This window comes from Coregonus clupeaformis, chromosome 24, assembly GCF_020615455.1.
Source record: "Coregonus clupeaformis isolate EN_2021a chromosome 24, ASM2061545v1, whole genome shotgun sequence".
Lineage (NCBI taxonomy): Eukaryota > Metazoa > Chordata > Actinopteri > Salmoniformes > Salmonidae > Coregonus > Coregonus clupeaformis.
The window spans coordinates 31848747-31865899 of record NC_059215.1 but is presented as its reverse complement, the minus strand read 5'-3'; the positions used below and the strand labels follow the sequence as shown (position 1 = coordinate 31865899).

At 41.1% G+C, this 17153-nt stretch overlaps 1 protein-coding gene across 2 annotated transcripts; it reads right to left on the bottom strand.

The window, feature by feature from the left end:
* Positions 1-14650: 14650 nt before the first annotated feature.
* Positions 14651-16519, bottom strand: LOC121537481 (transcription factor HES-4-B). 2 transcript variants are annotated; one of them, XM_041845103.2, is made up of 4 exons: positions 16161-16519; positions 15877-15972; positions 15680-15767; positions 14651-15574 (listed from the first exon to the last, which is right to left on the bottom strand). In XM_041845103.2, exons 1-4 carry the CDS (start codon positions 16266-16268, stop codon positions 14994-14996), a joined length of 873 nt encoding a protein of 290 aa, XP_041701037.1. In that variant the 5' UTR covers positions 16269-16519; the 3' UTR covers positions 14651-14993. The 2 variants fall into 2 exon arrangements, with proteins under 2 accessions (XP_041701037.1, XP_041701038.1); XM_041845104.2 differs by having other exon boundaries at positions 14651-15571.
* Positions 16520-17153: the final 634 nt, after the last annotated feature.

Genomic DNA, 17153 nt, shown 5'->3' with positions numbered 1-17153 from the left:
AACACACGCACACACAGACACACTCTAACACACATTATTTTGTTGTATTGTTTGTATTCTTTTTTTGTTGTATTGTTTTTATATATTGTATTTAAAATGTGTTTGACTGTCCTTGTCTATCTGTGTATTGTTCCTTTTCATGTTTTGTGTTTTTTGTGGACCCCAGGAAGAGTAGCTGCTGCTTCTGCAAAAGATAAAGGGGACCTAAATAAACAAATAAGTTAATAAATAAACAAACAAAACCATGGAAATTATTGTTGGAAGGGGAAAAATCCTTAGGTGGGCGGGGCAGTTTATGCCCCTATATATCTGGATGTGTTCATTGACCCAGTCTCCATCCCACGTGGACACAACTTCTGCAAGGAGTGTATCAACAGTGTTTGGGATAGCAGAGACCAGTGCCAGTGTCCACTCTGTCAGGAGAGATTCCAAAGACCAGAGCTTCGTGTTGACAATCAAAGAGATTGTTGATTAATTTAAAGCAAGACACTCTGACCAGGCTCCAGGTGACTCTTGATAAGGATACCATACTGCCTATACTTTCATACATCATCATTATCATCATATGCTGTATCTTATGCCCCCTTGGGACCCTTTTGTGCCACTCTACCTATCCTTCGTTTTCTAATTGACCGTCAGATCCGGTGAGACAATACTGGCCATTAGATCCAACATGACAAAAATGTAAATAAAATATATTGAAATATATCTGGAAAATGTATCACTTACTAACCCTCTCAGAAAGTGGAAATGAGATTCTTTCAAACAGGATGGCACTATTAATTGCATTGGGTGGGTAATAATGCTCTTGGCATTGTTTACGGTGCCATGAAACTAGACCTGAAACAAACTAAAGTGTTTTTCCTTCACAGCTCCCGACAGCTCCCAACATTTTGACGCAAAACTCTAAACCTTTGTTAAAATAGAACAACAGCTGATCAGTCTGGGAGAAGAAAGATGAGGATCCCCCTCTGATAGATTAATAAATACAAATATAACGCGTTCAGATTTAAGGGCCAGGCTCTTTCAAGGCCACATAGGAGTCAGGAGGAATATAAACACTTGGGCGAGACCTCTAGCCTGTCAAGACTTTCCTTTACTTTCTCCCATGGAATCTGCACCAGTTGCAAAGGCATAAAGCCGAGGGCCCAATGACTTGAAACTAGAGATGTTGCTGAAAAGCCAAACCAGGCCGTAGAAATACCTCCTGCAGACAAGTGACAAGAATCAGTAGCCCCACGTGGCACCGGGCCCCTGTGATATCTGATCGGCCCTGGGGCGTCCCTACGTGTCTGCCAACCCGCGCCTCAACTCCTCCGACTACACACCCCACGCCTGCTCCCAGGGATAAGTGGTTCCTTACTATAAATGCTGGAATGGATTTTGGGGAGGTGGGGGGGTTAGGGGGAAGGGTGGTGGGGTGAACTACTTGAGAATGGTTTATGTCAGTAAAACACATACTGTATATAGTGTATCCTAGTGAACCTCAAGCACTTATTGCTAAGATGCTCCTGGTACAGTGCATCATTCATAATTTGAGACAGTTGTTGTTGTTATGACAGAACAGAACCTTTTGGAGAGAGCTTTAGAATTGCAAAGGAAACAAGACAGCCATGTATGTAGGCCTATTAAGGACAGTATGCATAAAGAAGTACAGTACGCTTCAGAAATGTTGCTGTTCTCTGTCTTATGTTTTAAACAGATTGATCAAGATTGCACCCGCTAATGTGCAAAGTCCACTAATATTGATTTTCCTTTAATTCTACACCTCAGACAATCTGAATCTAATGACGTTAACAATTACATCTTTCCCAAAAAAACTGTAATTATGGTATAGCTGATTAATATATGGCAAGAACAAGCACAATTCATAATTCGCGCAAAGTACAGAAGACCAGACTATTTATCTGAAATATCTCTCTCTCTCTGTCTCTTCCTCCCTCTCTCCCTCTCTGTCCCTCCCTCCCCTCAAGAAAACAGGTGCAAGGAGAATGAGTGTTCCTCTCTCTTTTCCGGAATAACCCCTCTCCCCCCTCCACCCCCACCTTTCTCTCACTGGCATCCATAGCCAAGCATGCTGAGCATTTCCTTCTGTGTCCCCATGAATGCGTCTTCGGTCTGGAGAGAAAATTTAGCCAGACCTCCACTTGAAAGTGGATGTGGTATAGCTCAGTCACAATCCTCCCTCAGCCTTACTCAGAGGACTGGGTTGAGTGCTTTTTTCTAGCCTGCCAGGAGTGCCAGGTGGGCAGGTTTGCTCAATCAAGCTCAATCAAGTTCAGATAAAGTATTTGCCATGGTTTCAAATAGTATTTGAACCCAGGTCTGCTCTGCAGTTCTATATCAGGCCATTATTCAGCCATTTCCTGTAAATACTGATACAGTATCTACTATTGACTAGACCTGGCCAGTTGAAGGCAAAACTCAATGTATGGGATACACCAAGAGATACAGTGCCTTCAGAAAGTATTCTCACCCCTTGACTTTTCCCACATTTTGTTGTGTTACAAAGTGGGATTAAAATTGATTTAATGGTCTTTTTTTGCCCAATGATTTACACAAAATACTCTGTAAGGTCAAAGTGGAAGTAATATGTTTTAATGAATGGAAAATAACACTAATATATTTGGGGTGGCAGGTAGCTTAGTGGTTAAGAGCTTTGTGCCAGTAACTGAAAGGTTGCTGGTTCTAATCCCCGAGCCGACTAGGTGAAAACTCTGTCGATGTGCCCTTGAGCAAGGGACTTAACCCTAATTGCTCTGGATAAGCGCGTCTGCTAAAATGTAATGTAAAAATGATTAGATAAGTATTCAACCCACTGAGTCAATACATGTTAGAATCACCTTTGGCAGCGATTACAGCTGTGAGTCTGCTTTTTAAGAGCTTTGCAAACGTGGATTGTACAATGTTTGCCCATTATTCTTTTTACAATTCTTCAAGCTCTGTCAAGTTGGTTGTTGATCATTGCTAGACAGCCATTTTCAAGTCTTTTCAAAACTGTAACTCGGCCACTCAGGGTAAGTAACTCCAGTGTATATTTGGCCTTGCGTTTTAGGTTATTGTCCTGCTGAAAGGTGTATTTGTCTCCCGGTGTCTGTTGGAAAGCAGACAGAACCAGGTTTTCCTCTAGGAGTTTGCCTGTGCTTAGGTCTATTCCTTTTCTTTTTATCCTAAAAAAACTCCCTAATCCCTGCCAATGACAAGCATACCCATAACATGTTGCAGCCACCACCATTCTTGAAAATATGAAGAGTGGCACTCAGTGATGTGTTGTGTTGGATTTGCCCCAAACATAATGCTTTGTATTCAGGACAAAGTTAATTTCTTTGCCACATTTTCTGCAGTTCTACTTTAGTGCCTTATTGTAAACAGGATGCATGTTTTGGAATATTTTTTATTCTGTACAGGCTTCCTTCTTTTGACTGTAATTTAGGTTAGTATTGTGGAGTAACTACAATGTTGTTGATCCATCCTCAGTTTTCCGCTATCACAGTCATTAAACTCTGTAATTGTTTTAAAGTCACCATTGGCCTCATGGTGAAATCCCTGAGTGGTTTCCTTCCTCTACGTCAACTGAGTTAGGATGGACGCCTGTATCTTTGTAGTGACTGGGTGTATTGATACTGGGCGTATTGATACACCATCCAAAGTGTAATTAATAACTTCACCATGCTCAAAGGGATATTCAATATCTGCTTTTTATTTCATTTTTAACCATCTACCAACAGGTGCCCTTCTTTGCGAGGCATTGGAAAACCTCCCTGGTCTTTGTCATTGAATCTGTGCTTTGAATTCACTGCTTGACTGAGGGACCTTACAGATAATTGTATGTGTCGGGTACGGAGATGTGTTAGTCATTCAAAAATCATGTTAAACACCATTATTGCACACAGAGTGAGTCCATGCATCTTATTATGTGACTTGTTAAGCACATTTTTACTCCTGAACGTATTTAGGCTTGCCATAACAAAGGGGTTGAATGACTCAAAACATTTCAGCTTTTCATTAATTTGTAAACATTTTTTAAAACATCATTCTACATTGACATTATGGGGTATTGTGAGTAGATCAGTGACACAAAATCTAAAATGTATCCATTTAAATTCAGGCTGTAACAACAATATATGGAAGAAGTCGAGGGGTGTGAATACTTTCTGAAGGCATTGCTTTGCAGTATGCTTTCAGAAAGATAGTATGGAAAATAAATAAGTAAACATGCTATTCTCATTTTATACTTTAGAGTTTGAGTTGGTTCATACTGTATACAGTATGCATGCAAAAGTTAAAGGATTGACGTATCATCCATCCTTAAGCATCTCTGACCTTCCTCAATGTTGACCTAATGTCACTGGGCACCTGAGGGATTCATGTACAGTATATCTAATTCTCAGTGCCCCATCATCAGAATAAAAAAATTAATAAATGTGTGTGTAGATCAGCTTAATATTGCAGATAGATTGTAACTTCCATCAATGTAATTGTCTGCATCACTTCAAATCCACCATGTTTTTTAAATATATATATATATATTTTACATTTATGTCATTTAGCAGACGCTCTTATCCAGAGCAACTTACAGTTAGTGAGTGCATACATTATTTTTTTATTTTTCACACTTGCCCCCCGTGGGAATCGAACCCACAACCCTGGCGTTGCAAACGCCATGCTCTACCAACTGAGCTACATCCCTGCCATACACATATACACACATACACACACACATACATACCCACATACATACATACATACACAAACATATCCTTTAAAAATATATATATATTCCCCTTTATTACTTTCCAACCCCACCACCCTTTCCTTACTTGGAGTAAACTAGTGAACAACAATGCTTAGGCCTCTACTTCCAGCTTATACTTACTATCTACATTTTATGGACACAGTCAATTTTACAATAATTACATTTTGTTTGTTCTTTCTCCTGAAATTCTTCTACTCTCAACCTCTCCGATCATTTTCATGATGTCCATCCGGTTTGCTTCTATATGCCATACAGTGAGGGAAAAAGTATTTGATTCCCTGCTGATTTGCCCACTGACAAAGACATTGTCAGCCTATAATTTTAATGGTAGGTTTATTTGAACAGTGAGAGACAGAATAACAACAACAAAAATCCAAAAAACGGATGTCAAAAATGTTATAAATTGATTTGCATTTTAATGAGGGAAATAAGCATTTGACCCCCTCTCAATCAGAAAGATTTCTGGCTCCCAGGTGTCTTTTATAGAGGTAACGAGCTGAGATTAGGAGCACACTGGGCCAGGACCCATCCATCGAAAACAGCACACAGTGCCACGCACAAAACAGAAGCAGATTAACCGCCAAAAGCATTTCCAATGCTGTCACCTCTATTTATATAACTATTAAAAAATATATATCTATTCAAATATCTTGCATATCTTATTTTCCATCATTATCAATTAATATGCGTAATAATGTTGGCAGTTCATGCGTAGGATTTTAACATATAACCCGGATTGCCATTGTATTACATTTAATTTATTGACAAGCAATTTATTATCCTAGCAAATAATTACTGCGGTCCATCCCATACCCCCCCCAACATCCCCACCCCCCGACAACAGATGCCGGACAAACACACACGCACATACTCACATACTTCAACACACTCAACCCCCCTCCTCCACAATCCACCATAAAATCAGATACTCAATGGTTGTTATATCCCAGAGCCCAACTCAAGAAAGGACCTGATTTACGAGTGCACATACAGTTACAGCTGATTGAGAAAGCATGCAAGATTGAGCAGAAATTGACAACAATGTGAGATTTGATTAATCTACTTAATCTATGTCAAGTCTTAGGTGATGGAGATCAGATCCACCCTCTTCACCTGAGACACAAACACTCTGGTCCCCCGTTGTAACCATTTTTCCCAAGCATCTCCGTGCAGTCAGACCTTTGATTATTTTGTGCCACCTGGGCCACAATGATAAACCCCCTCTCTGATTGTCCGAGTGTGACCCCTTCTCCATGGGTTACTGCAGCCAGTGTTGCCAGCACTGCCACTACCTGGGTGGGGGTACCCCACCGGAATCCCCACCGGCTAGGTACAAGGTCGTCAAGGTTCTCATTAGCAGCTTTGAGAATTTCCTTGTATATAATGCTCTCCCATCAGAGGGCTCTGGCTTTGTAGGACCAATCCTGCCAGGCAGGCTCAGAATCTTGAGGGGGCGGTGCTGCTCAAGTAGGTCTCTGACCGCATTTATTTCTCTGTTTAGGCTGCATACTCACAGCAGGTCCATAAAAGAGATGGGAACTTCTCTTTGGTGTATGGGTCACTCAGGTGGGTGTCCAGGATATAGGGTTGGGGATCGTTCCATCATGATAGGACAATAAAAAAATTTGATTAGATGTATACTATATTTAAAAATTTATATCCCTCATCTACACAAAATCGAAAGCTCTCTCTCACTACCCCTGCTCATAGACACCCGTCGGCTCTGGGATATGCAACCATTTCCCCTCTCACTCACTTAACACCGCACCTTTCCAAACACAAAAATGCACACCACATGGTTGACTGCGGAGGAAATGGGCCGAGCGTGCAAACGCACCCACATCCCACACCTGCCGCAATCAAACTTGTTTAAGAGCTGAAGGATGGACTGACAGAACCTCATCTCCCTTCACACCAAAGGAAATCTGTAAAAATCATGTCTGTGGAATGCACATTTATAAAGTCAGTTTGCAACAGTCAAACTCCTGAATAATGTTAAACATTCAAGTAGGCCTATTCTCAAAGAAAACATCGACATAACAGTGAAATAGGCTAAATGTCCACGTCTAGCTAAGGGTTTGTAAATCTAAGACTCATGCAGCCATAAAAGGTTTAATAAAATAATAGAAGGTAGTATATCCAAAAAAAAAAGTAATTAGGAGTGTAGTGCTTGGGGAGCGCAACCTCACCTTTTTCAATTTGAGAATACATGGAAAATTTATTCTGATCAATTCTAAATAAATATTTAATTACCACAAAAATTCCATGAAAAACGATAGAATGACAAACCAAATAAATATGTAGGCTACAGCAGCCTAGAGGTACAGTAGGTAAATAGTGGTTTCTTCTCTGTCTTCTCTCTGGCGAATGATGAAGAACTGTAGGCTACATGTGTGCGCTGCAGAGGCCCATTGGAGGCTTGACAACTTCAACACGTCAAAACGTTGAAAAACAGAATTCACCTGTCTACCTTGATGTTCATAAAACTCCACCAACCTGCTCTTGCGCAGTGGAACCCAGAATGATATGTGACCACTTGGTTACAGCAACACCGTTCTGCTGAGGCCAGCCAAACCAACGTGGCCACCATAAAGCCTGATCCTCTCTGGAAGTTGCTGTAGCCCTGCTTGGGATCTTTAGCCTATATTGGCTATATTGGTTGAGACGCAGGGCCCGTTAGGGTAGGCTATGTCAGGGTGGGAAATTGGAAATGCATTTAGGTTATAGTTTGTTGAGATGAATGAATACACTACACCAAAGCTTGATTTTATGGCTGTTTTAAAACGAATTAGCTGCAATTCTAATTAGTAATGACTTATGTCCACTACTTGGTCAATTGATTTGATGATTAAATCTATGCAAATAAATTATATTAATTGATAGTTCAGCCCTCTGTTTTCTTTTATTCTGTAATAGGTATATTGTAACAATGTGTTCAAGCTAATCAAATCAAAGTTTATTTAGCACTGTCCTTTTAAAACCATGAAGAGTGCTCCAATCATTTAAAATAACACTCATCAATATCTGTTGCCTAGCCTAATAGTCCTACTCATCACTTATTACAATTAGAAGATTATCACTTCTCACAAAGTTAGATCAAAGCTGAATCAATGTCTTGCAAGATCACATAACGATTCATTAGTATTTTATATAACAGAACCGAATAGCATAGCAGGCCTATAACATTACTGTTACACCAAAAACACCTCATTTCAAATGTGATTTTAGGATGGTTAGCTGAAGCTGAACAGTATATATATACAAAAAAAAGTATCATGAGCCAAAACTCTGAGCCACTATGCAGGATATATGCTTTGATTCCCTCACGAAACAGTAATTCAAGAAGATCGAAATGCATAGGCTATTCCCATGAAACTGATTGAGATCAATCAAATGATTGGCATGCAGATGCAGTTTCCCCGGTAAAACGTGAAAAATTATAATTCATGATTGACAGTGATGATGGCGTATTTTGAAATGAGGTATACCTAACTTGGTGTTTGAGGGTATTAAAAATAGAGACAATATGTGTGGGCATAGGAAGACATTGCAATTGGAGGATGCATTTTAAGCATATTCTATAACAGGGCTCTCCAACCCTGTTCCTGGAGAGCTACCATCCTGTATGTTTTCATTCCAACCCTAATCTAGTGCACCAGATTCTAAATATTAGCTTGTTTATAAAATCAATCGGGTTAGTTACAACTGGGTTCAGAGTGAAACCCTACAGGACAGTAGCACTCCAGGAACAGGGTTGGAGAGCCATGATAAGCTATTCAATAGGCTACATCTGTCAGTACAAACAATTTTTTGCGCACCCTCATCTAAAAAAAATAGCACTACACCACTGAAAGTAACATCTGTGGTAAGTCTGTAGCCAGTGGTGTCTGTGTACTGCATGTGTTCCCCGCTGGCTTCATCCATCTGAGCAGAAGCCAAAATGCAACCGTCCATGCTCCTTTCGAACATGGTAAATAAAGGACCTTGAATGAATCCACCATGTAAAACTCCTGGGTTCACCCGGAGACTTCGTGCCACTATTTTGATCTGCTGCTGACCACGTTTTAGCCTTCTTCTCCATTTACATTGTGTTATAGCCTACAATTGGATTAGCCTACACTGTAATTCATTAAACTGGACTGGATTATTTTACCGCACCAGCATTGCAACCCAATTCATGCACAATTTATGCAATAAACTGAGATATATTGTGGCGCGTTACATTTTTGGGGGTCTGTGCTACAGAAGGCTATATTGGTCCGCTAATACAGGACTAGTAAAGGCCCAGTGCACTACTTTTGCAAAGAAAAAAACAAACAATATATATATGTATTTACAGTGTATAAAGTGTTCAGACCCCTTGACCTTTCCCACATTCTGTTAAGTTACAGCCTTATTCTAAAATTGATTAAATTGTTTTTTTTCCTCATCAATCTATGCACAATACCCCATAATGACAAAGCAAAAACAGGTTGTTATTGACGCACCTTTGGCAGCGATTACAGCCTCGAGTCTTCTTGGTTATGACGCTACAAGCTCTGGAACAGGTTTTTATCAAGGATCTCTCTGTACTTTGCTCCGTTCATCTTTCCCTCGATCCTGACTAGTCTCCCAGTCCCTGCCGCTGAAAAACATCCCCACAGCATGATGCTGCCACCACCATGCTTCACCATAGGAATGGTGCCAGGTTTCCTCCAGACGTGACACTTGGCATTCAGGCCAAAGAGTTCAATCTTGGTTTCATCAGACCAGAGAATCTTGTTTCTCATGATCTGAGAGTCCTTTAGGAGCCTTTTGGCAAACTCCAAGTGGGCTGTCATGTGCCTTTTACTGAGGAGTGGCTTCCGTCTGACCAATCTACCATAAAGGCCTGATTGGTGGAGTGCTGCAGAGATGGTTGTCCTTTTGGAAGGTTCTCCCATCTCCACAGAGGAACTCTGGAGCTCTGTCAGAGTGACCATTGGGTTCTTGGTCACCTCCCTGACCAAGGCCCTTCTCCCCCGATTGCTCAGTTTGGCAGGGTGGCCAGCTCTAGGAAGAGTCTTGGTGGTTCCTCAGATCTGCGCCTCGGCACAATCCTGTCTCTGAGCTCTATGGACAATTCCGTCAACCTCATGGCTAGGTTTTTGCTCTGACATGCACTGTAAACTGTGGGACGTTATATAGACAGATGTGCCTTTACAAATCATGTCCAATCAATTGAACATAACACAGGTGGACTCCAATCAAGTTGTAGAAACATCTCAAGGATGATCAATGGAAACAGGATGTACCTGAGCTCAATTTTGAGTCTCATAGCAAAGGGTCTGAATACTTATGTCAATAAATCCATTTTAGAATAAGGCTGTAATGTAACAACATTTGGAAAAAGTCAAGGGGTCTGAATACTTTCCGAATGTATATATATATATAAATCATACAATGTGATTTTCTGGATTTTTGTTTTAGATTCCGTCTCTCACAGTTGAAGTGTACCTATGATAAAAATTACAGACCTCTACATGCTTTGTAAGTAGGAAAACCTGCAAAATCGGCAGTGTATCAAATACTTGTTCTCCCCACTGTATATATTATGATATATATATATAGAGAGAGAGAGAGTACCAGTCAAAAGTTTGGACACACCTACTCAATCCAGGGTTTTTCTTTATTTTTACTATTTTCTACATTGTAGAATAATAGTGAAGACATCAACACTATGAAATAACACATACGGAATCATGTAGTAACCAAAAAAGTGTTAAACAAATGAAAATATATTATATATTTGAGATGCTTCAAATAGCCACCCTTTGCCTTGATGACAGCTTTGCACACTCTTGGCATTCTCTCAACCAGCTTCATGGTGTACTCATCTGGAATGCATTTCAATTAACAGGTGTGCATTCCTAAAGGTTAATTTGTGGAATTTATTTCCTTCTTAATGCGTTTGAGACAATCAGTTGTGTTGTGACAAGGTAGGGGGGGTATACAGAAGATAGCCCTATTTGGTAAAAGACCAAGTCCATATTATGGCAAGAACAGCTCAAATAAGCAAAGAGAAACGACAATCCATCATTACTTTAAGACATGAAGATCAGTCAATAAGGAACATTTCAAGAACTTTGAAAGTTTCTTCAAGTGCGGTCGCAAAAACCATCAAGCGCTATGATGAATCTGGCTCTCATGAGGACCGCCACAGGAATGGAAGACCCAGAGTTACCTCTGCTGCAGAGGATAAGTTCATTAGAGTTACCAGCCTCAGAAATTGCAGCCCAAATAAATGCTTCACAGAGTTCAAGTAACAGACACATCTCAACATCAACTGTTCAGAGGAGACTGTGTGAATCAGACCTTCATGGTCGGATTGCTGCAAAGAAACCACTACTAAAGCACACCAATAAGAAGAAGAGACTTGCTTGGGCCAAGAAACATGAGCAAAGGTCGTTAGACCGGTGGAAATGTGTCCTTTGGTCTGGAGTCCAAATTTGAGATTTTTGGTTAAAACCACTGTGTCTTTGTGAGACGCGGTGTGGGTAAACAGATTATCTCTTCATGTGTATTTCCCACTGTAAAGCATGGAGGAGGAGGAGGTGTTATGGTTTGGGGATACTTTGCTGGTGACACTGTCTGTGATTTATTTAGAATTCAAGGTACACTTAACCAGCATGGCTACCACAGCATTCTGCAGCGATACGCCATCCCATTTGGTTTGGCCTTAGTGGGACTATCATTTGTTTTTCAACAGGACAATGACCCAATACACCTCCAGGCTGTGTAAGGGCTATTTGTCCAAAAAGGAGAGTGATGGAGTGCTGCATCAGATGACCTGGCCTCTACAATCCCCCGACCTCAACCCAATTGAGATGGTTTGGGATGAGTCGGACGGCAGAGTGAAGGAAAAGCAGCCAACAAGTGCTCAGCATATGTGGGAACTCCTTCAAGACTGTTGGAAAAGCATTCCAGGTGAACCTGGTTGAGAGAATGCCAAGAGTGTGCAAAGCTGTCATCAAGGCAAAGGGTGGCTACTTTGAAGAATCTCAAATATAAAATATATTTTGATTTGTTTAACACTTTTTTGGTTACTACATGATTCCTATGTGTTATTTCATAGTTTTGATGTCTTCACTATTATTCTACAATGTAGAAAATAGTACAAATAAAGAAAAACCTTTGAATGAGTAGGTGTGTCCAAACTTTTGACTGGTTGTGTATATATATATAGGCCTATATTATTATTGTTAGTTATATATATATATTTTCCCATATTTCCCTCAGCACCCCTGCTTCCAGCGGCTATGGAGATATGGTGTTTGTGCGGGATCTACAATGTTAAGTTAATGACAATGAGAATTTGCCAGCTCCAAGAAGGCAACCCTGACCCCTTCAATAGCGTCATCTCCCACGGGACACCATTGCGCTACTCCCCCAGGGCGCTCTATCCTCCGAAGGAATTCTATTGATCCCCAAGCACACCAGAAAAGGGGGTGAATTCGCGCGTATTTCTTTTTAACTTACATTCAAGACTGGTCGTTCCTATTGTAAATGAATGCATTAATAATAGTATGTGATATTTGACATGTTGCCTCACTTAACTTGCTTTCTGCCTCACTTAACTCCCTCCATATCCAAATATAACATTTAGCCTATAGGCATTATTTCTTAGTTGCTGCTGCCATATAAAGAAGGAAGGGCTCAGTAAACTCCCTCTGGGGCGGTCGGGTGGGTGTGTGCTCGAGCTCTGTCCAGCTTCTTTTCTGTTTACACCAGTACAGGCTCACTTCTTGGCGGCCTGCACGACCCGGCCTGCCAGCGGGGATTTACTGATTGGCGCTCTGCCCGGCCGCAAGCAGTCTAGTTCGCTCGGTTCTCACGACCTAAGCAACACAAAGGCATCTCTGAACTTAGACACGCAGGCACAAGGAACAAGGAACAGCCGCAGAGCCCACACACTGCCAACTAGTGTTTCAGTTATGCCTCTGTGCAGAAGCAGCCTTTTATACATTGCTGGCTGGAAGTTTCAGAATGCCATTTTCGGAGAGTGTCATTCTTGGGGCACCGAGAGAAAAGTAAAAAAGAAACTACACAAATTAACAAAATACAAACCGCATGGTTATTGTTATCTACAGTTAAACGGTCAAACAGGCCTATGTGATAATAAATTACAACTTCTCATTATTAGACATGGAGAAGCTAAAAGGGAACATTTTACGCACGATGAGTTGTATTAGCAATTCAACTGGCAAAATAGGTATTCTAATATTATTATAGGCTATAGTGAAAAGATATGTTTATTTACCTCGTAGTCCAAATGCTCAACAGAAATAGTCAAAAAAATTGCTCGCAACACGTATTCATTCTATTATGGACATAATATTGGTCTTTGCGCCCTATGTGCGGTGCGCTCGCACTGGCGTGAGTCGATTGGTGAACCTTTCTGAGCAGCGGTAAAGGGGGCCCTCTGACTGCAAGTGGCTGACACACGCCGCCCGCCGCAGCAACACGTCCCACAGTTCCGGAGCGCACTCACTGGGGAAAGATACGTTTACATCCAGGGATAACATAGAGAGTGGCGGAGAGGGAGGGACAGAGAGAGAGAGAGAGAGAGAGAGAGAGAGAGAGAGAGAGAGAGAGACAGTTTGGATTGGCTGGAGAGATGAATGTGCTATTTTGTTTTATTCATAACTTATTTGGAGCATGAACCCATACTTCAAAAGGAAATTTCGAATTGAACATGTATTACGTCAATTCAAAGTCATGAGGTCCAGGAGAACTGCTTTGATCAATTCAACTCTCCCATCCAATTTACCCGCCAAGGCACTAAACTCCCCATGTTCCCTCGTTTTCCGCTATCCACTTAAGCCTACACGGGTTAACTGAACAATCGGTTGCACAAAAGGAAGCGAGGATCCTTCCATATTCTCATTTCAGCGAGGCAATCTGTTAGTGACATTAACCCCAAAGCGCATTTCCCAGGCTCATGAATAGGGGTTTAGACTTCTTAAAGATCCCGCTGCATACAGGATGAGACCCCTTTCAAACTTGTAATTACCTTTTTGCAAAAGAAAGAATACCCCCCCCGCCATTGTCATTTCAACCCCATTTCAACTTCCCGCCACACTTAAGAAAAGTTGTAAACAACTGAAATGTCAGGACTTTTTACCATCCTATCTCACTAGGCCTATAACTACTAAGCCTGCATTGATATGAGCCTAGACCGTGACAAAAATTAGGCCTATATCTGATGTTCAAATGGCTATTCAACTTTTACACACAAGACTAAACAAGAAGATAGCCTACTTAATATTAACTTTTACACATAAGTATGTTCTAAGTGTAAAGTAACTAAGTACAAATACTTTGAAGTAGCCTACTACTTGACGTTTTGGGGGGTATCTGTACTTTACTATTTATATTTGACAACTTTTACTCCACTACATTCCTAAAGAAAATACGAACTTTTTACTCCCATACACTTTCCCTCACACCCAAAAGCACTGGACAGGAAAATTGTCCAATTCACGCACTTATCAAGATAACATGTGGTCTTCCCTACTGCCTCTGATCTGGCTGACTCACTAAACACAAATGCTTGGTTTGTAAATTTTGTCTGTTGGATAGCCCTCGGCTATACATAGGCTACATAAAATAAAAAAACGTGCCCTCTGGTTTGCTTAATATAATGCATTATAAACGATTTATAGCGTTTACTTTTATGTTTGATACTTTAAGTATATTTAAAACCAGATAGCCTACTGTTAGACTTTTACTCAAGTAGTTTTTTACACTTTGACTTTCACTTTTACTTAACATTTTCTATTAAGGGATCTTTACTTCCACTAAAGTATGACAATTGGGTACTTTTTTCACCACTGTAAGTGATATAGCAGTGATATCGAAGTGAAGACAAAATTGTTAATTTCTGACAACTGATTTATTAGGTAAATGGGCCACTGCCCAACATCAATTTCCAAACATAAAACGACAAACAATATAAAAACACACAGCTTTGGTATAACAATCAATATCAACTTTGTACAAAACTACATCTTTCCATAAAAAGTACTTAATCACAAACATTTGAATAAATCTTCCATTGCATGGACACCATATTTATCACCAACATCCACATTTTGGAATCAGCCAATAACTTAAACAAACGTTTACCATGTCCAACAAATGAAACGATGTCCCCTAGAACGGAACTATTTACTTCATGAAAATAACTTTCATTATTGTAGTGTCCATTTCAACCAAACTACCAGGGTCGCCAAACAGCCTCAGTGCTCTCCGAACCAGTGCTGACACCGACAGGGCTGACGGCCTGAGAAACACCGACGAATGATGTCATCCCATGGACTGGGGATGATGCTGTTGGCGCAGAGCTGCGGTGGACGGGACTGGCGTTAACTGTCATAGGCACACCTGCGTTAGCATACAGAGGGATGACTGGGGTTGATGATGAGGCGAATGCAGGGTTGGGAATCAGGAAAGCAAACTGTCCGTCGGTGGCAGGCACAAGCTGGAACCCCCCGAAAACTTTAGGAGACAAGGATTCCACGGTGCTGAGTTTGGAACCCATAGAGACACTGTTGGGCAAGGTAGAAGGTAGCTGCACGTGAAGAGGCTGCGCAAGGTGAGCCTGTTGAGTTGGGGTTGACTGGGGGTAGTTCATGGAGATCATCTGGCCTAGGGAACCGGACAGGTGGTTGAGAAGCCGCGACCTCACCTCCGTGTTCACCCCCTCGCTGGTGGACAAGAAGTGAGTGACCTCATTCATGCATTCGTTGAATCCCGCCCGGTATTTACTGAGGACGGTAGTGTCTGCTGACAGCGCTGCTGAGGCAAAATAAAAAAGAGAACATTAGAAACCGTGTCTATTCGATGAAAATGTAAAAAAAGTGTTTGCCAGATGTCAAATTAGATATTCGCATTTCAATTTACCAGTCATCTGCACACGCTGTAAATTCCGTAAGTGCTTCACTGTCATCTCCAGAATATCGGCTTTCTCCAATTTAGAATGTCTGGAACTCTGTGGATAAGAACATGGTAAAGGTAAGGAGTGTGCATTAATACAAAATAAAATTTCAGGAATAATGAACAAAACAGTGATTTTCAATTGTGAAATCACTTAGACTTACATCTTTTTTAAGTGCATCGAGGATGAGTGTCTTGAGTTGGCCAAGGCTTTCGTTTATCCTCGCTCTCCTACGTTTCTCCATGATGGGCTTTGAGGACTGCAAAATAAATATTTTTTACATTAATTGCATGTTTATGGATAATTCCGAGTGCAAGCCTTTCTTTATCTCACAAATACAATGTCGTTAGCCTACCTACAGTTTAATTGGCAACAACATTCGCCTAGTAGGTCTATGCTGAATATATCAGAAACGTTTTAAATCCATAGGCAGTTTTAGAAGTGTACCTTTCTATGCTCGCTGGCATTCTTGGGTTTGTCTGGAGTATGGGACCCATTTGCAGGTGTACCAGCAATAGGGGATGCCGTTTGCTTCTCCATGGTGTCGGCTGGCATTTTGGTTTAAATGACCTCCTCCGGCAGATAGAAAAAGTATATCCTTTTGGAGACGTTGGAAAATATTTCTGCTTCTTTATGTTCAGATCAAATCGTAACCAGTGTGAACTATATCCTACGACAGTCACGCAGAAGTGAGCAAGTCCCACTGATCAGCTATATCACTTGGTATAACCGAATTGTCATCAGGTATAAGAGCGTGCGCGGTGCCAGGCTGCGTTGGGCAGGTCGAGTCTGCTCTGCTGCCGACACACGCCAGCGGTACTTATAGATAGTTCGCATGCTCCCAGTTCGTGTGAAACCCTCTCTGCATTCTTTCCCACACTCGTCTCAGCCAATGGGCGTAAGGACTCACCCATTGGGCGCGGGGCAGACCGCTGATTGGACAACACCCCCGCGGGCTGTCAGTCACGCGCTGCTCAATCCGCACTGGAGGGACAAACAACAAAGCGGCGAGTGCAGTCGGTCTGTCTGTGAAGTGATAAGGCGAATTGGGGGAATGTGCTGGCGGTTTACTTCCAACTTCTTCATACCCTTCACAAATGTATGCTTTTTGTGTTGACAAATATTCACGATGCTTAAAGATACTGTATTTTACAAAGCCTCATCATGCTTTTAATACTATGTTGCTATAAATAGCCTACCTTTGAAATAATGTTGCATGTCTATTTTTTTCAATCGTTTCTATAAGCCTATCCCAAATGTCGAAAATAAATACTTGTTTTTCTCAATGGTTGAAGGCAAGAATATAGCCTACATTCAAACAAGTGTGTGTGGGTTTATACTAAAGTACCCAATAAATACATTTTTACTATTTTAATATTCATGTCACTGACGCAAATGCATAAAATGCATTTATATTTTGATAAACATAAGGGTTGTAAT

Bases quoted from the DNA above. Each gene is read 5' to 3' on its own strand.
- LOC121537481 (XM_041845103.2), bottom strand. From the start codon at position 16,268: ATGCCAGCCGACACCATGGAGAAGCAAACGGCATCCCCTATTGCTGGT. The intron at 15,973-16,160 runs GTACACTTCTAA...TTTATTTTGCAG, and splicing joins ATGCCAGCGAGCATAGAAAG to TCCTCAAAGCCCATCATGGA. The intron at 15,575-15,679 runs GTAAATTGAAAT...ATTTTGCCTCAG, and splicing joins ACAGCGTGTGCAGATGACTG to CAGCGCTGTCAGCAGACACT.